Source organism: Pelophylax lessonae (assembly GCF_965119305.1).
Source record: "Pelophylax lessonae genome assembly, chromosome: 11".
Lineage (NCBI taxonomy): Eukaryota > Metazoa > Chordata > Amphibia > Anura > Ranidae > Pelophylax > Pelophylax lessonae.
The window spans coordinates 39,912,251-39,934,671 of record NC_138778.1 but is presented as its reverse complement, the minus strand read 5'-3'; the positions used below and the strand labels follow the sequence as shown (position 1 = coordinate 39,934,671).

The 22,421-nt window shown below is 40.1% G+C and overlaps 1 protein-coding gene across 9 annotated transcripts in view; it reads left to right on the top strand.

Moving 5' to 3' along the window:
- Nucleotides 1-22,421, top strand: part of PTPRT (protein tyrosine phosphatase receptor type T) — a 677,999-nt gene that overhangs the window by 283,740 nt on the left and 371,838 nt on the right. For all 9 annotated transcript variants that reach the window (XM_082271827.1, XM_082271826.1, XM_082271832.1 and 6 more), the window contains exons 2-4: nt 359-484; nt 5,089-5,354; nt 11,192-11,273. In XM_082271827.1, the coding sequence (XP_082127953.1) occupies nt 359-484; nt 5,089-5,354; nt 11,192-11,273 (474 nt within the window). The remainder of the gene's footprint in view (nt 1-358; nt 485-5,088; nt 5,355-11,191; nt 11,274-22,421) is intronic.

Below are 22,421 nucleotides of genomic sequence, written 5' to 3'. Positions count from 1 at the left end.
GCTTTATCCAGCTCTTAATAAGACCTGGTCAGAAATGGTGTCTTCCATTCTCTGCAAACAAGTCTAAATAAAGAACACATATGATGAGGGGTGTGGCTGTTACTTAGCTCTGCCAGCACAGAGCGCTGCAGTGTGAGAAACTACAATTTCTCTAAAAGATATGTAAAGGCATTTTAAGCCTTGGACAAGCATAAATTGGTCACAGATTATAGTATCCAAGGATAAAGGACTATAACGAAAGACTATTTTAAATTACAGAATAACTTGTCTTCTGATTATTATTTTTCATTTTTTTTCCAACTTTTATCTGTAGGTTGGCTTGGAGATATTTAATGAGGAATCTTATCTTCTTTTGCAGGTGGCTGTACCTTTGAAGAACATTACAACAGCTGTGGGTACAGTGTGGCTCTGGGTACTAATGGATTTACCTGGGAGCAAGTGAACACATGGGAAAAACCTCCACTGGACTCCACTGTGCCTACAGGTAACTTGCGCATATTAAAGCTCAACATGCCACTTATTTAAAGTGTATTTGTTTGAAGATTTGGGTAGAGTTTGGAAGGAATGGAGCCTCTGTTGGGTTTTTATTTCTGTACATGTCTTCACTGTGGAGACTTGCCCTCTCTATTTTTTCTGGTCACCTCTGTCTTTGGAACAGAAAATAAGTGGAAATTCTTCATGAAATAAGTCGGAGAGGGATATTAACCACTCCCTGCATTTTCCGCACCTAAAACAAGTTTGGGCTGTAGAAATAGTTTATCATGGGCAGTAATTGAAGTTATCATAGTATATCGGTGATAGCCATGTATCTTGGAAGATCATTAAAGGTCCGCATGAATGTTGTAATTGCACAATTAAATGAATACATACAATATTAGCAAGCAATTAAAGAAATTTAAACAGATCTGATTAAGTCTTTTTAATTATCTCGGAATAATAGGAATTTGCTATGACCCATATATTTCTTTGGAGAGATTCATACCATTAATAATAATACAATTCCTTCACACTTTCACCACATCATACACAGCCTTAATCTTTGAGTATCCAATGTGCTTCTGATGATCACCGTGCTTACCTTCCCCATCTCTACTGTAATTTTATTTCATTATCAAAACCTTAGTATCAACACACTTATTACTAAACAATTTATCACAGGGTTTTGTGCCCAGATGGTCCCATGTTTCCCCTACCCCAGGTTTCATAATAGGCCATGTTGGTGAATGACGTTTGCCCTCATGCCAGGCCAGACACACTTCTATTTTCACAATCTTTTTAACTTTACCAAAGCAATCAACTGGTTAATATTGAACTAAATCCAATTTCCACTGGCTAACTAACTCGTTTTAATTTTTTTGCATTTATTGTGTTAATAGCCCCTGGAAAAAGCTGTCCCTAAATCTCTTTGTCCTCACCTCAATGTTCCTAAAATGCCTACCCGATGGCTTTAATTCAAATTGATGATGGCCAGGATCAGAATAATCATTCGCCATTCTCTCTGCTCTGCAGAGGCAACAGGACTAATAAATTTCAGTTGAAGAAGGAAGTTCGCAGCCCATAATCTTCTGTGCAGTTTGGTCAACCCTCTGAGGATAACCCTTATCAACCACTGAGTACCACACTGAAATACAGTACCCCAGTACACTGTTGATGGTTGACTGATAGAAGATCTTCAGTCATTTCTACTCCTGGCCATTTTTCCTGAGTAATCTCAGGAACTATAAGTGTTGATGCATTTTTTTAATAACTGCCTTCACGTTTGTTGACAATAAAAGATTTTCAGAAATATAAATGCCAAGGAACTTAAAAGCAAAAACCCTCGCCACACATTCATCATTTAAAACAAGTAGGGCTAAGGCAGCTTTATTTTTCCTAAAATCTACAATAAATTCTTTCATCTTCCTAGTATACAGGATCAAATTGTTTTCTGAACACCACAAGACTATCATATTAACCTCTTCTCTACAAGGCTCTATATACATATAAAAGGATTGAACTCACCTGAAAAAAAGGGTCAAAGTCTTTCACTACCTATGATCTTTACATATTGATCTTGCCTGCCTCAAAGAAATACACTTAGCATCATCCTTTTCCCAGAAGTCTACCAATCGAACACTAATATGCTATCACAAAACATAGAGGGGTTCTTACAGCTTTGAATACAAAATACTCCATTCACATGCCCGAAGCAAAGTAGTAAGGATTTATTTAGATCATATTTATACAGAAGTAGGGGGGCAATAAAATATTCATGTAAAAAGCAATGGTTGTCATATGGGACCTATCAATTATTTCTGAGTAGGTGATAGTTTCTTGGCTCATGGTCATCCTATGGCTTTACAAATAGAGTTCCAACTCTAAGCCATACATGGATCAAAATTTAGCTTCTTCAGTAGGGACTATCCAAATTTCGATCCATGTATTAGCATCCTGATTGTACAGAAGTCGGTATTAGCCAGCAGCACTGATCATTGCGTTCTGGCAGCAGGTAATGCTCCCTGCTTTTTGAACACAGTAGCACAGTGGGATGATTCCCCAGTCCACCTCGAATGAGTGGATGGGGGAATCGTCACATTTTTTTCTCATTCAATCTGCTGGTTGAACAAAAAATTGTATAACGTATGACCTGCCTTAGAGTAAGGGACTTCCTAAGCAATAAAACAATGGGGAGAACATGAAAGCTTGGGGACTAGCAACATGGAAAACACATCACCAGTAGTATCCCATATACTTCAGTCTTGATAGGTCTTCGTTTAAGGGTAGATCTACAGTATATAGGTCTTAAATTAAAGCTGAATTTCAGGCAATCAGGTAAATATTTATTTCTGTCCATCCACGCTTGAGATTTACACAATTTTGGCTTTTATCATCTCTCAGTTGGACTACTGCTGTGTAGAGCATTTTACTAGGCTAATCCCAATCAGATTTAGGTTCTTGAAAATAAACCGCGCTCTTACATCATAAAATACATATCACCATAGTGAATAGACATATAAATAAATACATCTTCATTTAAATGATAAAAAAATACATAAAAGATGTGATGTCCATATATAATCCCACACATGAATAACGTCCTCAGTGAGTATAGGAAAGGTTCCTTTCCACCAGCATGCAGATGCACTATACACTCAAGAGACTTAATTGAGGCATATGGGAAAATTCAAGATGTCATACATGAAATATGTATGTAATAGCGTATTTAAAGCTCCAGTGTTGCCATATAGAGAGGTAGAGGAAGAAACACTCTCATGGTGCAGTATATCAAATCATTTATTTAAAAAGGAAGGTTGTATTGCACTTACATCAAAGAAGACAGGGATTCAGCATGAATTGTATTGGGAATCGCAGGTTTGCGCTCCACCTGCTCTACCATAGATTTTTCATACTGCACCATGAGAGTGTGTTTTCCTCTCTCACTCTATATGGCATTGGAGCTTTGAATACACTAGTTATATATATATATATATATATATATATATATACTGTATATAATGAATGGATGACTGCAGCGGTTTGAAATAATTTCTGTGACCTCATGTATGACATCTTGGATTTTCCCATATGCACAATTTAACTCCCTGTAATAGGGGTCAATTAAGTCTGGTGAGTGCATAGTGCATCTGCATGCTGGTGGAGAGGAACCTTTTCTATACTCACTGAGGGCGCTTTTAACATGTGGGATTATATATGGACAATTTTTATGTATTTTTTTAAAATTTAAATGAAGATGTTTTTATTTATTTGTCTATTCACTATTGTTTATTCACCATGGTGATATGTATTTTATGATGTAAAAGCGTGGTTTCTTTGTTTCTTTTCACGGTACAGATGTTTTTTACACTTTACAACACACAGCTCTTTTTTGTAGTTTATTTGTTTTTTGGTTATTGATTTGCATGGGTTTGGAACCTATTGGGTTCCTATATTTTATAGATTTAGGTTCCTACCCTCGTGGTTTTGCTTGCCTTAAATAAATTTCATTACTTGTAATCAACATAATTATTTATTTATTTATGTAATTATTATTATTAATTCATTCATTTTACATCTGCCTGAAGACCAGCTATAAAGAGGTATGCTATTACAGGTAATCTACAGTAGAAAATGCAAAAGGGGTACTTGGGAAGCATTAGCATTTCTAAAAGAATTAAACTTTTAATTACATTTTAAATTGTTTTAAATTTTAAGCATAACTAAACCCAAGAACAAATGTAATATGTTGCAGCTCACCAGTCCTTAGATATTAAAGGCTGCATTCGTTTTCTTTTTTTTTTTTAAGCTATAAACATTTTATGTAAGTACAGAAAATATTTGTTGATTTTGTAAAAAAAAAGTTAGAGAGCTGTACTAAAGACAACAAAATCATATCTACCTGTCCTATGTAAGCTATGAATACCATCAGCCACAATGTAATGGAGATAGTCGTATCCCAACAACGACACTACCTGCCTGGAGTTTGCATGTTCTCCCTGTGCCTGCGTGGGTTTCCTCCGGGTACTCCGGTTTCCTCTCACACTCCAAAGACATGCTGGTAGGTTAATTGGATCCTGTATAAAAATTGGCCCTACTATGTATGCATGAATGTGAGTTAGGGACCTTAGATTGTAAGCTCCTTGTGGGCAGGGACTGATGTGAATGTGCAATGTATATGTAAAGCGCTGTGTAAATTGACAGCGCTATATAAGAACCTTAAATAATAAATAAATAAATAGTCCAGCCTGGGTGACAGCAACCATAGCCTCCATAGATAACGTGAAGTAAGCATCGACATCCAGAGAAAGGAAGCTTGTTTTTGTTTGCAGGATCACTAGCCAACAATAAATAGAAAAAAAGTCAAAAAAATAAAACGAATGTATCTATTACATCTAAGGACTGGTAAGCTGCAATATATTACTTCTTTGTTTTGGGTTTAGACATGCTTTAAAGAAAGCCAGTCTAGGGGTCAGCGATGATAGCTTGTGTATTTCCTTCAGTACGGTCCTCTGTATAACACTGCAAGCTGTCTACACTATATTGTCTTTTTTTTTTTTTTTGTTTTCTTTACTGTTTCTCTCAACGTAACCATTTTTCCTAAACTTCATCTAGGATCATTCATGCTGGTCAACAGCTCAGGGTTTGCCACCGGGCAAAAGGCCCACCTTCTCCTCCCTGTACTTAAGGAAAACGACACTCACTGTATCGACTTCCACTACCACATGTCTGGCCGCAGCAGTCCCGGGACTCTGAATGTCTATGTGAAAGTGAATGGTGGACCCCAAGGGAACCCGGTGTGGAATGTATCTGGGGTGGTAACAGAAGGCTGGGTGAAGGCAGAACTGGCAATCAGCACCTTTTGGCCAAATTCTTACCAGGTAAGAGACACAGCAGGCACTACTCGTGAGGCTGTTGGGAAGGGGAAGTTCCATTCTGGTATCTCCATTGTGCCAAAGGGGCAGGGGGGCCCGGAAGCCTTGACCATTATAGTGACATATAAGCTGACAATGGAACCAGAGTGTGCAGACATCAGGCACTCCTTGAACTGTTGGATGCAGAAAATCCTTCAGAAAGCTTTTAGGGGGAGCTCCGAGATGTTATTTCCATTGTGCCAAAGGGGCAGGAAATCTGAAGGCCTTGACCCTTGTAACCGTACTCGTAGTGTACCTGTAGTGATGTAGGAGTGTCCATTAGATACACAGTCTGAAGATATCTGTTGCTCCTGGAAGGGCTGGATGCAGAAGATCCTTCTGCAAACTTTTAGGGAGAGATCCAAGCTGTTATCTTCATTGTACCAAAAGCACAGGGGGACCTGAAAGCTTGACCCTTGCAATCAAACTCAAAGTGTACCTGTGGTGACATAGAAGCAGCCAGTGGAACCCCAATCTGCAGACATTTGGCATTCCTGGAAGTGCTGAATGCAGAAGATCCTTCAGCAAGCATTTAGGGGGAGTTCTAAGCTGTTATCTCCATGTGCCAAAGGGGCAGGGGGACCTGAAGGCCTTGACCCTTGTAACCGTGCTAATAGTGTACCTGTAGTGACATAGGAATGGCAAATGGAACCACAGTCTGAAGACATCTGGTGCTCCAGGAAGGCCTGGATGCAGAAGATACTTCTGCAAACATTTACCAAAAGGGCAGAGGGGCCTGAAAGCTTTGACCCTTTCAATCAAACTCTCAGTGTACCTGAGTAACCACAGTCAGCAGACATCCGGCACTCCTGGAAGTCCTGAATGCAGAAGATCCTTCACCAAGCATTTAGGGGGAGTTCCAAGCTTTTATCTCCATGTGCCAAAGGGGCAGTGGGACCTGAAGGCCTTGACCCTTGTAGCCATGCTTATAGTGTACCTGTAGTGACATAGGCATGGCAAATGGAACCACAGTCTGAAGACATCTGGTGCTCCAGGAAGGGCTGGATGCAGAAGATACTTCTACAAACATTTAGGGAGAGATACAAGCTGTTATCTTCATTGTACCAAAAGGGCAGGGGGACCTGAAAGCTTTGACCATTTCAATCAAACTCACAGTGTACCTGTGGTGACATAGCAGCAGCCAGTGGAACCACAATCTGCAGACATTTGGCATTCCTGGAAGTGCTGAATGCAGAAGATCCTTCAGCAAGCATTTAGGGGGAGTTCTAAGCTGTTATCTCCATGTGCCAAAGAGGCAGGGGGACCTGAAGGCCTTGACCCTTGTAACCATGCTAATAGTGTACCTGTAGTGACATAGACATGGCCAATGGAACCACAGTCTGCAGACATCCGGCACTCATGGAAGTGCTAGATGCAGAAGATCCTTCTGCATGCTTTTACGGGAAGTTCCAGGCTGTTATTCCCATTGTGCCAAAGGGGCAGGGGGACCTGGAGGTCATGACCATTGTAACTGTACTTGTAGTATACCTGTAGTGATGCAGCCAATGGAACCGACAGTGTGCCGACATCTGGTGCTCCTAGAAGTTTTCAGTGCAGAAGATCATTCAGCAAGCTTTTAGAGCTCTTAATTCTTTTTTCCGACTTTTTATTTTGTTTTTTAAAATAGTCACTTTAAAGACTCCTAGTTATGGAGGGGTTAATAGGGTTCACCTAATACGAAGATAGCTTGAAAAAAAAAAAGTAAAAAAATTGATTGAATGAAGAGCCTTGTTTCATCAGGGAGATATAATGTCTCTCGTAGCTTCGGAAGATATAAGCAGATACCATGGTGACATTTTCTGATGGGTTGTGTAATTTGCTCTTTTACACATATGCTCGGCTCTGGCATTTGCACAGCACTACATCACATGGGCTCTGCTCCTGACAAGAACACCAACGTAATTACTGTTGCACATGAAGTGATCTACCTATTTCCTATTGACTTTTAGCAAATGGGGATGTTCTTTTCTATTATACATTTCATGACACACAAACTAATGAACCCGCTGTATTAAAGTACAACTCTTCCTTCAAGGAAGACAAAAACAATCCTCTCAATATCAGATGTATGCAGTGCAAGGATTCTAGAAAACATATTTTCAAATACTTACCTGCTTCTGCTCTGGAAGTAATGGAACAGGCAATGCAGTAATTTACACACAGGGTTATGTGGGGGGGGGGGGGGCTGTATTAACAAAAAATAAGATAAACTGCATCCTTGGCAATGCTGTAGCTTTGGAAGCAATGGACTCTCTTTGGAGGTCTGACACACTTGCTGAGTCAAAGCTAGAGTTCTCCAATCAACAAGGAATATGAGTTTTGCTGAATGCCAAGCAATAGGTCTGATTTAGATTGTCTGATCTCAACAGAGAGACCACTGCTCCTACACAGAGAGTAAAGCCCCGTACACACGCGTCGAAAATTGGCAGGGAATTTTCGTCCAACGTCCGATCGGCCGATTGTCGGCTTGTTAGTATGATGCTTCCGACAACCGACTCCGACTTTTCGGCCGAAAAAAATCTGGTGTGCAGACTATAAAATTTTTGTTGGCCGTCAAAACACGGCTGATTTTCGTGCAGTCAGTACTGATTTCGACAGGGAAAAATCTTATGAGCAAGACTGGGCATGCTCAGAGAAGAAAGAACACAAAGAAATCAAACCAACACATGACATCACTTCTGAAGTAGATTTTTGTTGGGCGAGAAAATTCGTGTGCAGTCTAGGCACATTCCAACCAACAAAACACAACTCTGGACAAAAGACGGACGATCGGTCGGCCGATAATCGTTGCGTGTGTACGGGGCTTAAGGCATGCTGGCGCAGGATAGATTTTTCTATGCAGGCTATGGCTGTTTAGGCAAAAAAGCCATTGTAAGACTTAGCACACTTTGTTTTAATGAACCGTGAATGCATTTAACTGATTTAATTTAACGGATTATTTTGGCACTTTACCACTAAAATAGCTCTATTGTTCATTTCACCTTCGCATAATATAAAAGCAACGCTTAGCAGTGGCAGCTTTAATGTTTCTTTTAAGGATGAGTTATTTTGACAACCTTGATTTTGCAAAAAAAGTTATTAATTTTGCATTTGATGAAATTAGTTTTACATTTCTGCATACGGACTACCTATCCAAAATTTGCATCCATGAAATAGGCTTGGCCTTGTTTTTTTTTAGCAAAGCCACCTGACCATCTTATCAGCATTGAGTAGCACTTTCTCTTATTTTCCTGAATAGCTTTATTTGTCCAGTCAGTACTCCTAATGGTCAATTTAAAAGAAAAAAAAAAAAATTAAAAAATATAATTAAAAAAACAAAACAAAAACAGACTCCTCTGTAGCCACCAGGTGTCTCCTGATGGCCCACGCAGAGCCTGTTTTTTTTTGTTTTTTTTTTTAAAGATGAGTTATTTTGACAACCTTGATTTTGCAAAAAAAGTTATTAATTTTGCATTAGATGAAATTAGTTTTACATTTCTGCATACGGACTACCTATACAAAATTTGCATCCATGAAATAAGCTTGGCCTTGTTTTTTAGCAAAGCCATCTGACCATCTTATTAGCACTGAATAACACTTTATCTTATTTTCCTGAATAGCTTTATTTGTCCAGTCAGTACTCCTAATGGTCAATTTAAAAAAAAAAAAAAAAAAAACAGACTCCTCTGTAGCCACCAGGTGTCTCCTGATGGCTACAGAGGAGTCCATTTTTTTTTTTTTTAACCTATGCCCTTCAAAATCACAAAAAGTTACCTTTTCATTGACTCTGTCTGTTGACATTGACAATGTTTTTCACCAAAATCGAGAATTTTTCTGAAATATCACAATTTTCTCCAACATTTTGGCATAGCAAGAGCTCTCAATTTCGCTCATCCCTACTTAAGACAGGTTTTCTTTAAAGGCAAAGTCAACCAGACAATTAAAGTTAAACTCCAAGTGTGATCTGTATTGCATACAGCATATACATTAATCCAGCTTGCCAGAATACAGTAAATGTACCGTATGCGTTTTTCATACTTGGTGGACCACTGACAATTACCGAAGTAGGGGAAGCACTATTACTTTACCTGCTTAAAGTCAACCCTAAAGCAGTTTTACTCTGTAAAAGATCACGTATATATATATATACTGTACATGATCTGGCTCTTCCGGGTAGTGGGCACGAATGATTATACACAGCAGGAGATGATCAGCAGGTATCGCGGATTTGATGTCCATCGCCACTCGCCAATTTTACGTTACAGAGGCAGATCGGCGGTCTGCTCATGTAAACAAGGCAGATCGCCATTCTGTCAGAAGGGAAGACATGGATCCTGTGTCTCTGCAAAGCAGGAACATGGATCCATGTCTTCCCCTAGCATAATGTTTCTCAACTCCAGTCCTCAAGTACCCCCAAGAGCAGTGGCGTATTTAGGTTTTGTGCTGCCCTAGGCCTAAACTTGTGCACCCCCTTATTTAAATATGACCCACCCCTTCCTGTAAAGGCTACACCCTTTCCTGTTTATGACCCAGCCTGTCATCTGTAAACCACAGACAACAACCACAGTCTATCAGTGCAGCCTCATCAGTTCCCATAAGTTCAGCCTCATTAGTGCAGCCTCATCAGTGCCCATCAGTGCAGCATATCAGTGCTGCCTTATCAGTGCAGCATATGAGTGCCCATCAGTGCCTGGGGGCAGAGGAGAGTAGGCGGAGCATTTGGCTGTAGTACCACACTTTTTAGCATTGGCGGCCGTCGGGCCAGTTGTGGCCAAGTGTGGTCGGCGGCCTGTGGTCTGTCCAAATGTCCTGACCGGCCGGTATTATCATACTGGTAGGTAGCAGTGTGACTGCTTTTTGGGGGTACCAGACTGATTTGCCTCCTGGACCCTGCCCTCCGCCCCAATTCACCACATAAGACTGGCACTTTACAAAAAGTGTAGCGCAAGCTGGTGGGGACCCTTTTTGTGCCAGGAAGAGGCTGTTTTTTTTCCCGTGCAGGGTGCAACTTTTTGCTGCCCCTCCTGCAAAATGCTGCCCTAGGCCTGGGCCTTGTTGGCCTAGGCCAAGATACAGCACTGCCCAAGAGGTCATGTTTTCAGGATCTCATTCCGATAAAACGGCTGTGGTAGTTACTAAGGCAGTGAAACTGATCAAATTACCTGTGCAAAATAATAGAAAGCCTGAAAACATGACCTGTTGGGGGTACTTGAGGACTGGAGTTGGGAAACATAGCCCTAGCAAAAGCACCTCCCATAGTACGCAAAAACACAGGCTAGGAACGCAGTTAACCCTTTGATCGCCCCTGGTGTTAATCCTTTCCCAGCTAGCGTCATTAGTACAGTGACATTTTTTTAGCACTGATTAGTGTAATAATGTCACTGGTCTCCAAAAAGTGTCAAAAATGTCAGTTAGTGACAGAATGTCCACCGCAATATCGCAGTCCTGCTAAAAGTCATTAATCGCTGCCACTACTATTTTTACTAGTAAAAATAAAAATAAAAAAAAAGAAATAAAATATTCCATAGTTTGTAGACGATATAAGGTTTGCGCAAACCAATCAATACACGCTTATTGGGATTTTTGTTTGCCAAAAATATGTAGCAGAATACATATTGGCCTAAATTGATGAAGACATTTGATTTTTTTAATTTTTGTAATGGATATGTTTTATAGCAGAATGCGAAAAATGTTTTTTTTTTTTTTTTTTTTTTAATATTCTGTCTTTTTTTTGTTTATAGCACAAAAAATAAAAAAACCCAGAGATTTAATTTTAATTGTGGAATTTTGTTGCCATTTTACAATTATATTGTCCTATTTTGTAGATTATATTTGAAGCTGTATCCCTCAAGGACCACTCAGGATACATTGCTGTGGATGAAGTTCGTGTTCTTGCTCACCCATGCCGTGAGTACACAGTTTCTAATAATACCTAGTATTTTTTTTATTGTATTTGACAATATTTTATTTAACATTATTTTATTTATTTATTTTTTAATTCATTTATTTATTGTATTTACTGTATGTATGCATTTATTTATTTATTTTTTATTTAATTAGTAGGCCTTGTATTATTCAATTTTCTTTCTTGATATTATTCTGTTGCTCAGTGACTTAAAGTGGAAGCTACCATCTTGGCCTCTGTTTAATCTACAACTGCCATGATGCTGCACACTTATGACAGCCATTTGGATGGTTTTACAGTTTGGCTGAGAGTACAACCAATGGGAGTGTTACATTCCTGGCACGTGCCGGAAATGTAACTGTTTTTTGTAACTGTTAAATGGATAAGTTTACTTCCGCTTTCAAGTTTATCTACATCAAAACTTTATTTTTTAATTTTGGATAGAATCTAGCAGGGTTAGACCGTCTGCTAATTTTTATTTTATTTTTTTGCTGTCTGTATCCATGCTAGAAAGATTTGTTGAAATTAGTTTCGTTTACGAATTCCAAATTTTCGGAACAATTTAAATACAGATCAGTCGAGAAAATTAGTGACCGATTCAAATTCTGTGTGAAGAACAGCTGATTGTTAAGCCGGCTGCTGTGTCCTTAACAACCACTGACTCATCAGCTGTTAGCGGGCTTCCCCTCTGAGAGCTGAAATGTAAACAAAAGAATGCCGGCAATAGAAAAGTCCGAAAAAAACAGCGTGGGGTTCCTTTGGGTCTGGTATGGATTCTAAGGGAAGCCCCATGCCAAAATGAAAAAAAAAAAAAAAAACAGCATGGACCCCCCCCCCCCCCCAAATCCTATACCAGACCCTTATCAGAGCATGCAGCCTGGCAGGTCAGGAAAGGGGGAACGATCGAACGCCCCCCTCCTGAACCATACCAGATCACATGCCCTTAACATGAGGGGGTGAATTGGGGCGGGGGGGGGGCTCTGCCCCCTCACTCCAAACACCTTTTTCCCATGTTAATGGGGACAAGGGCCTCTTCCTCACAACCTTGAGGAAGGCCCTCGGGTACCCCTATCCATTCACCAAAAAAGTGTAAAAAGTGAATAAAGACAGTGCAATCGTTTTTGACAATTCTTTTATTAAAAAATAAAAAATAATGTCCCCGATGTAGATCCATCCTCAAACATGCCGCCCGTTGCACCGCCGGACCCGAAAAAAGGAGAAAAAAAAAAACCTCCGGCCTCGTCGAAGGCTCCATGCCAACTGCCTGCTCCTCCGTCTGACATTTCTTAAATAGGTACGGGGGAGAGTCACCTGATGATGTCTACGGATGCCCCCGCCCACACAATTTTTTGGCAATTCTTTTTTTTAAAAAAATAACAAAAAATGTCCCCTGCACCGCCGACTGCCTGCTTTTGCACTCAGGGGTGACCCCAGCCCCTTGTGACATCACCAAACGGGGCATGCTTGGTCAATGATGTCACAAGGGGCTGGGGTCACCCCTGAGTGCAAAAGCAGGCAGTCGGCGGTGCAGGGGACATTTTTTGTTATTTTTTTAAAAAAAAGAATTGCCAAAAAATTGTGTACGGTCTTTATTCACGTTTTACAATTTTTTGGAGCATGGGTAGGTACTCATTCACATGGGGGGGGGGATCTATGGGCTCCCTTGTTGAAGGGGGCTTCCAGATTTTGCAATAAGCTCCATCCGCAGACCCCCCCCCCCCCCACAACCACAGCCCAGGGTTGTAGGGAAGAGGCCTTTGCCTTTTTTTTTAAATCTGGCGTGGGGTTAACCCTAAAATCCATACCAGACCCAAAGAACCTGGTATAGATTTGGGGGGGGGGGGAGATCCTACGCTGTTTTTTTTTGCTGGTCTTTTTTTTGTTTACATTTCAGCTCTCAGTGGGAAAGCCCACTGACAGCTGATGAGTCTTAGTTTGTTAAGGACATGGCGGCTGGCTTCCCGGTCTGTTCCTTAACAACCAGCTGTTCTTTACACAGAATTTCACTCTGTTGATCATTTTTCGACCAATCTGAATTTAAATCATTCCGAAAATTTGGAATTCGTTAGAAAATTAATAAAGGATTTGAAATTAAACAAAAGGTAACTAAACAAATTCTGAAATGAATCAACAAAATGAAATTAGTAACATAACGAATCTATCTGAAACTAAAAAAAATAATGTTTTCCATTCTGCACATGTCTAATGTCACTTCCTATTTGTGTAATTGGCTCACTGATTTTCCCAGACATCTGCACTAAAATACAAGTCACATTTTAGGTACCCACTTCAAGAGGAATTTCACTTTTGGGGAGATACTCCCCAAGGGTTAAATACTTCTACAGGGATGTAGACATTGTAGCTTTTCCCATCAGAACACTAAGAGAACACAGGGTGATTATAATGAACCAGACCCTGCCATTCAGAATCAATCTGCAAAGGATATGGTGAAATAAATGGTTATTTTTTCAGGCAGAAAAAGTAGGACTGTGCAGCATACTGTAGTTTGTTAACAACCTTAAAATCATGTACATTAATGACCCAGAGGGGACTTTTGTTTTCTTACCCAAAGTGGGGGTACACTTTAAAGGCTCAAGCCCAGTGGTTAGCATTTGCTTTCTGATTTGCACTTACGAACCAATCAGGTTCCAGTGGTTATATTTTATGTGTGGAATAGAAACTGGAATCTGAGAGCTAACATAATACTGCAAGCAATACCTCGAGGTTTGGTGGCTTCCAGTTTCTACAAATAGGCTCTATACATTTTACAGTTTGAATCTATTTCAGTGTTCTGATTTTCCATTTCCTCAAAAGCTCCCAGTTCCGATATATTGTCTGTGTAATCTTCTTTTCTATTTATCCCCATTGATACAGTTGCTTTACAGTAGAAATTTTATTAACTGGGCATTTCTACACAAAGCAACATTCTGCATAGTGAAATGAAACATGTGACCCTACCAACTAGTCTTTTAGGTATGGGTCTGAAAAAGAAAACTTTAAGTGAAATTATCCTTTAAATAAACACCACCCCAAGCATACTAAAACACTTACCTTTATCTCTGGTTGCGAGTTCTTTACTGTGAGGCCCAACCGGGAGCCGTACATCCTTTGCAATAAAAACATCCTTGTGGCTGGTTTAGACGTACATCATGACCCTATTCTTTCCTAAGGGCGGTTTGAACTCCACTGGATAACTGGGAGCTGCCATGGGTGCAGAATCTGTATTTTTGTATTTTTTTTATTTAATAATTAAAATCTGCAGAACGCAGAAACTGCAGAGAGGAATCAATGTTGAACTTTTTTCTTCATTTTATAACGGATATCATACCCATGCACAAAGCCTTAATTACAATTCATTGTAGCTACTAAATGATTCAGTATCATTAAATGTTGTCCATTGTTTTGGTCTGACCTCACAAACCATTTTCCCCAGGTTTTGGCACTATTGGGCTGCTTTGGAGTAATGTTGCTACAGTATATAGAAAGGTTGATATTGGCTGACTTCAGGGACTCTATTCATTGGCTCCACATGCTGCAGTCCCAGGGAACCAGTGCTTTAATGGGCCATACCACCTGAGGCTGGTAGGAGGACCCTTGATCACGGAGCACTGTGATTGGCTGCCGGTGCTGAAATCATTGCAAGCCTGTCCTGTCTGGCTTCTGAGCAGTGGCGGCTGGTGCTCCATGGGCCAGGGGGAGCGGCCGATGGACCAAACCATACTCACCTGGACCACACCAGCCCGCACACCATACCGCCCCCCCGGTCACCGGCTCACTCACCCTGGTCATGTGGAGGACAGGCAGGCAGCAGCGGTGGTGGCGGGGGCAGCTTCCCCCTCAGTCTTCAGCGTCTCCTCCCTCCTCCTTCTCCTTAGCCAATGGCATGGCTTCTCCTTTCAGCCAATCTGTAAACAGGTCTCAGGACCCGCTTCCTGATTGGCCAGGAGAAGGATCCGTGTGACATTAGTGAATATTCATTCGCTATTGTCACACAACTAGGTGGGCTCAGGGCGCAGTGCTCTGCACCCTGAGCCCACCATTTTTTGAAGCCTATTAGAGCCTCTGGCTGTAATCACGTGCTTCAAAAAAAAAAACCCCATTGGAATCCATGCGTCCGGCACCCTACATGTAGATTAGATGGATAGGGGTGGCGGCACCCCTGCACCCCCAATGGATGGGCCGCTACTGCTTCTGAGCATTGGTGGCTGACTGAGACCTGTCAGTTACAGCTTGGTCAGAGATCTAGGGGTGCCGGAGGAGCGTTGCTCCAGAACAACACAGAAATGCATACAGTCTGTATGACGACTGGGTGTTAAGGCCCTGCCACTGCATATATTCACAGGGATTAAAGTGATATTAAAGTCTTGGTTTTTTTTTTTGTTTAAAAATAACATAATTGTTATACTTACCTGCTCTGTGCAGTGGTTTTGCACAGAGCATTGCAGATCTTCCTCTTCTCATGTTCCCCCCTGTGCTCCTAGCACCTCCCTCCTGCCTATTGCTTCCACGGCAAGCAGCTTGCTATGGGGGCACCCGAGCAGAGCCGCTGCTCTGTGTCCATTTAGACATGGAACTGCGGCTCAACCCCCCCCCCCCTCATTGGCTCACTGACTTTGATTGGCAGCAACGGGAGCAAATGGTGCCCTCTGCTGTCTTAGCCAATGAGGAGGGAGAGTCCCCAGACAGCAGAGGCTCTCGTGCAACATCACTGGATCAAGATGGGGCTCAGGTAAATATGGAGGGGAGGGGGCAGCTGCACACAGAAGGTTTTTTTATCTTAATGCATAGAATCATTATGATAAAAAACCTTCTGTCTTTAGAAGCACTTTAAAGTATATGTAATCCCTATCGCTAACATCTCATATAATCTTTAACATAGTAAAGTCATTTTAAAGGTAACTTTACATTTTTTTAAATACGTTGCTTTCATTTAATGAGAGTGTGTGTTGTTGTGCCTAATGCCCTTAGTAGTGTCAGTAAAAGAATTGGGTTTAATTATAAAGTGCAAACAAAGTTTAAAACCTTCCTCCTTAGGCCCCTTTCGCATGGGCGGTGCGCCCAACGGACTCCGTTTTGCTCAACGGGGATCGATTTGCCGATTTACTTTGCAGAGACAGACCTGTCAGATCCCCGCTCTCTTCTATGGGAGATCGGATGAGAACGAACCGCCTGTTATATATAAAAACACATGTGCTATCTTCAGGGGCGGACTGAATGGTCGGGCACGTCGGACGTGGCCCGCCACCCAGTACAGAATTAACTCACCCGATGTTGTCTCTGAGACAACATCGGGCTATCTGGGTCGGCGATACATAGGTAGGAGGATCACTGATTTTTAGCAGGCACATGTGACAGGGCGTCTGTGGGGGGGAAGCCAGGTCCCTGGTGGAGGCTGATGTTGGTCTCTCCTCCTGTGAGCAAGGAAGGTGATCACAGGCAGTCGGCCTAGTGGACCGAGTGTGTGATGCTGAGCCAGGAGGTCCAGGATACTGACAAGTGGAGCTTTAGGCAGAGCAACCCAGGGAAAAACAGTGTCCGTGAGTACCGGGAAGCTTGCCAGGGGTCTGCCCAGGAAGGGGACCATTCCAGTGGAGAGTAAGTAGACAAGGGGCTAGCATGCACGGGAAGTGAGAAAGGGGGTGCCAAGTCAGGACCCTGAAGATAAATCCAGTCAGGAACCTATTTTCCACTTCACTTCAGTGGCAAGGTGAAGCAGCGGCCTTGCCGCACTCATTACAGTTAGTGACCTCAGAAATTGTGCATAGTTCAAGTTGGAGTATCCCACTCATCCCTTCTCCCATCCAAGTTCCAAAATAAAAAACAAAAAACCAAACCCCCTGGACTATTCATTGTCTGAGCCAAGTCTTAAAGTCTTACGTACTGTTGCTATGGGTAACCCAGGGGAATCCATGCTCAGCAGCTCCCTAGGGGGCAGTGGTATATACTGATAGGTGCACTGCCCAGCCCTGTCCAGCCACAGCTGCTGTCTCAGAATTTGCCAGCAGTGGAGTTGGTAAGTGCCAAATGCCCAGTGTGCTGTAGGCCTTAGTCACCATCAGAAAGCCAGTCCAGAGCAATGGTGTGGGCAGGCATAGGGACTTTCTAAAATAAAAACATGCCCATTATTTAGGATTTGCTTCAGCAAACTTTGTGAAATTAGGGTTTACATCTTCTTTAATTATGGCTTTTGGGTTTACTTTCGGTAATTTACAATCATGTGCATCTCTTTTATAGAGATTTTTTGTTGTGGGGCCTGTGAGGATTCCAAAGCAAGGGTAGCATATGAGGCCAAACACAAATAATTGGCTTACATCTTGCTGAAAGAGTTAACCTTAAAATGAGAAATACCTAAGGATATCCTCTGTAAAACTGGTGCTCTCATTATTTCTATGTTTCAGTCCCGTAGCACAAGATTCAGTGTCTTAATAAGACCGCAGTGATGCAGCTGCCTCTATTAGGGCCTTGGGAGAGGGGATTTCTCAGCATTTAGAAACCCCTTCACTCTAAAGAATCGGTGTGATGCATGAGCTTATCACTGCTGTTGTTGGGACTGAGAGACTTATAATAATTGTTTTCTCTAGCAGCGGAGACAGATTTACAGACCTAATCTAGAGCACATCGGAGCGTTCTGCGTTGTGAAAATGGAGGTCTCCCTTGTGTGGCTCTGCTGTCTGTTTATTACAAAAAGTTGAGAACTACAAATCTTGTTGTTGGTGTTCTAGAATGCGGTAGGGTCATGAAATCATTTGCGCTGGGTTGGAGAAAGTCATCCTAACATTTTCTGCTATGACGGGCATGGGTCAAGCAATGTGAAGCTTTAGGTGCAATAACAAAAAATATATATTTTTGCCAAACCGCGCGTCTTAATTATAGTGTAAACCATGACAAGCAGATACCTAACATATCTAGCATACTTCCTTACCAAAGTGCATAAGGGTTATTTGTACGACAATTTCTTCTTTTCTGCACATAATATTGTTTGGTCACTCATATCACTTTTTAATATTAGGGTGTGCCGGTAGAGGATACATTTATTCAGTTTTTCTAATGTGTAGCTTTAATATACAAAATTTAAACATTAAGGGCCATGTAAAAACATATATAAACCGCAATTGTGAAATCAGTACACAAAATTAACAAAAAATCGTGTGCTCATGAAACTGATAACAACGAGAGTACATATGAGAGCACTGAACTATGAAAGAGCCCTGGGGCCATCATAAAACAAAACTTTCAAAGATTTCTGAGCTTGAAATTTTTTTTTCTTTTTACAGAATTCCGGTTTTGAAAGTCAGAGTTCTGAGAATAAAAGTCAGAATTTTGACTTTGCAAGTCAGAATTCTGAGATTACAAGTTTGGACCATGATAAAATTTATTAAACACAATTCTGAGCTTGAATTTTCTTTTTTTTTTTTTACAGAATTCTGAGTTTAAAATTGCGAATTCTGACATTCAATCTCGGAATTCTGTTTTTTAATCTCAGAATTCTGACTTTCAAAGTCAGAATTCTGACTTTTAAACTCAGAATTCTGTAAAAAGAAAAAAAGAAAAATTCAAGCTCAGAATTGTGTTTAAAATGTTTTAGCATGGCCCAAGCTTGTAATCTCAGAATTCTGACTTGCAAAGTCAGAAATCGGACTTTTAATCTCAGAATTCTGACTTTCAAACTCCGAATTCTGTAAAAGAAAAAAAAAAAATCAAGCTCAGAATTGTGTTTAAAATTTTTTAGCATGGCCCAAACTTGTAATCTCAGAATTCTGACTTGCAAAGTCAGAAATCGGACTTTTAATCTCAGAATTCTGACTTTCAAACTCAGAATTCTGTAAAAGAAAAAAAAATTCAAGTTCAGAAATCTTTTGAAATGTTTTTTTTTTTATGATGGCCCCAGGGCTCTTCCATACTGAACCAATGCCCTAACCAATGAATAAATTCAGGGGGAAATATAAATGTGCATAAAGAGCAATAGCAGCCAATTTCCGTAGTGTCACCACATACAATAAATATTATAAAAGGGAAAAGAAAATCAGCACTATAGTAAACAAATAATAACATTATAATAAGAGCTAACAAATAAATGTGTTCAAATCCAATATTGTGCATACATAAAAAAGATGCTAATAGTGAAAAACACAAGTGAAAAAAATCACACATGAATAGTGCCATAAGTGTAAAAAAAAAAAAAAAATAATCTCAAAAAATAGTTTTTAGTAAAAATCCATAAAATTGTGAAAAAAAGTATCAGAGTTGCTGAAAGTCCACAGATAAGTGACAAAACGTCCAGTCCCGGCCGAAAAACTGGAAGTGACGTCACCCAGCTCCTCCCGACGCTTTTCGTCACAACACACATGACTTTATCAAGGTATATAAAAGAACCCTTGATAAAGTCATGTGTGTTGTGACACAATGCGCCGGGAGGAGCCGGGTGACGTCACTTCCGGTTTTCGGCCGAGACCGGAAGTTTCACATTCAGAGACACTGTACCATCTGGGGATCTCAATGTCTCATCTACTGTCCAATCTGCAATTTTATATTCAATTGTAAGTTACTGTTTTTTATGAATAAATCTTTGCTTTGATATACTACACTATGGAGATGTGTGCTTTCTTTTCATGAGCCGAGTATTACCATTGTGGAGGATTTGTTCCATTTTGGGATTATATTGAATGCGTTTATTTTCCTTCATTGAGGTGAGCGGCCATTGCACTTATAGGTGGATAAGTGCCTGTTTGTTTCTGGGATTTTGCACAGAAGACACTCCTTTATTATTGATTGTCGTCACTTATCTGTGGACTTTTAGCAACTCTGATACTTTTTTTTACAATTTTATGGATTTTTACTATAAACTATTTTTTTGAGATTATTTTTCTTTACACTTATGGCACTATTTATGTGTGATTCTTCACTTGTGTTTTTCACTCTTAGCATGTGTTTTATGTATGCACATTATTGGATTTGAACACATTTATATGATGGTCCTTATTATAATGTTAATATTTGTTTACTATAGCGCTGATTTTTTTCCCCTTTTAAAATGAAAGTACATAGACAAATAAATAAATATTCCTAGTAGTTTCACATAAAAATACTATGATCATGTGCAAACCATTATATTCATATTTAGTTATCGTAACCATGTAGTAAAAATAATTTTTGCACAAAATTATATTGTGCAAAAAAGAAAAAAAAAATCAAGTGCGCACCTACATTTAAAAGAAACCCATAGCAGGTTCAAATATGAAATTTATTTACAAGTAATGAAAGGGTGCTTGTCAATTGCCCATCTTTTTGTATCCTCTCTCTCTCTCTCTATCAGAAGTGGCGTAGGCGGAAATGACATCATGGACCTATAGGCCCGCCCAATGCGTTTCTTCTTTACTTGATGTCATCAGGGACCAGGGATTATACTATCATCTAGCTTTAAAAATCCCAAACTGGTTTAGAGGCACTCACTGGTCTTGCAGAGGAGGAAGATCAAAAACAAAAATGTTTTTATTGTCAATGTTTTGATGAAGCTTAGTCCTTCTTTATCAAGTCTTGAGAAAGATGGACTTTATCAAGTCTTGAGAAAGATGGACTGAGTTTCATCGAAACGTTGACAATAAAAGCACTGCTGTTTTTTTATCTTCCTTCTCTGCAAGACCCGTGAGTGCCTTTAAACCAGTTTTGAATTTGTATGGATTTCTTTGTGCGTGAGCACCTAGGCAGTTACTTCATGCAAAGAGTGCCATGGCTACCCTTGGAACTGATCAATCATCTAGCTTTATAGTGCATTTGGCTGTCTCTGTAAATTAGAAATACTCAAAAGTGGTCACCATCTTGGTCAAAATGGATAGACTAGACTCCGTTCATTGACACTGTAGAGGTGTATTTATAGAAAATGTGTGTAGCTGTTCATTTATTAAAACTGCATGTAAATTTGTTGTAAATAGGGGTAAATCGAATGTTCTCAGGCTATATTATTTGCAGATCTAATGTCATTCATAAAAAAAAAAAAAAAAAGTGAATGGGGAAAATACAGAATTATGGCCACTGAAAGAGTGCAATAAGAAAAAAGTATGCTCCTCAGCCCCATCTAGTGGTCATAATGCAGTTTTTTTTTCCTCATTCACTATGTTTTATGTCAGTGAATCACATTCGATCTGCAGAGAATAAAATACAAACACATTACCAGCGCTTGAGTACCTTAGGAATATAAATTGGCACAGAATTGGTATAGTCTTCTCATTCACTAGTTAGATGTGCATGATGTCATGTAATGGTACTTGGCCTTGCAGCTCACTTCAATTCCGAAAAAAAGAGAGAAAACAACAGTCTTCTGCATCGCCTAAGACAAAACTTTATTTAAAAAAAAAAAAAAATCCATCTGAGAAAGAAGGCTTGTCCCTCAAAGTCCATCAGCTTGTCACAGTTTACCAATTGCATGTTGCTATGGGTATACTCCCATTGATCTATCTGCATGATTACATGCCTGTAATTTTGACTTGTTTGTGAGTATTTTACTGGCTTTTAAAAATAAAGTGTTGTCTTAGGTGATTCATAAGGCAGGTGCACCCATTGTTGACTTATAATACCCTGATGATGTACTGTAAAAGGAATTTTCTCTTCTATATTATAGACACAGAAGAAGTACTTGTTTTAATGAATTTTTAATGGAAGAAGATTAAAACTAATATAGCTTTTCTCCTATATGTGAAAAACCTGATTCTCTTTACTTGCAATCTAGCCCTAATCATGGTTCTGGTAACTTCTTTCTGACCATGGTTCTAGGAAATTGCATATAATCACTGAACATGTTTGGGGCTTGTGCTGATGGGTTTTTGTTCACGGCAGAACGGCTTCGCTCCCCATACAAGCTAATAAAGACATCACAAGCTGCTTGAGCAAGTTGATGCAGCTTAAAAGGAGGTCAAATGCATCTGTCAATGAAGTCTGAATGACCTCAGAAGTGTCTCAAACTGATGTAAAATGTACGCAGAATGCACATGATAGCAAGTTACTTTTGCCGATGAACACAAGCTCAAAGTCTACACAGATCTTAATGTATTTGGTTGGTAATATTACTATTTGTTTTCTTACCCGACCTGGGTAACGTACCTTTGGTTACCATTAAGGATGAGTAAATCTGTCTGGGTTCGGTTTGCAAGAGGTTC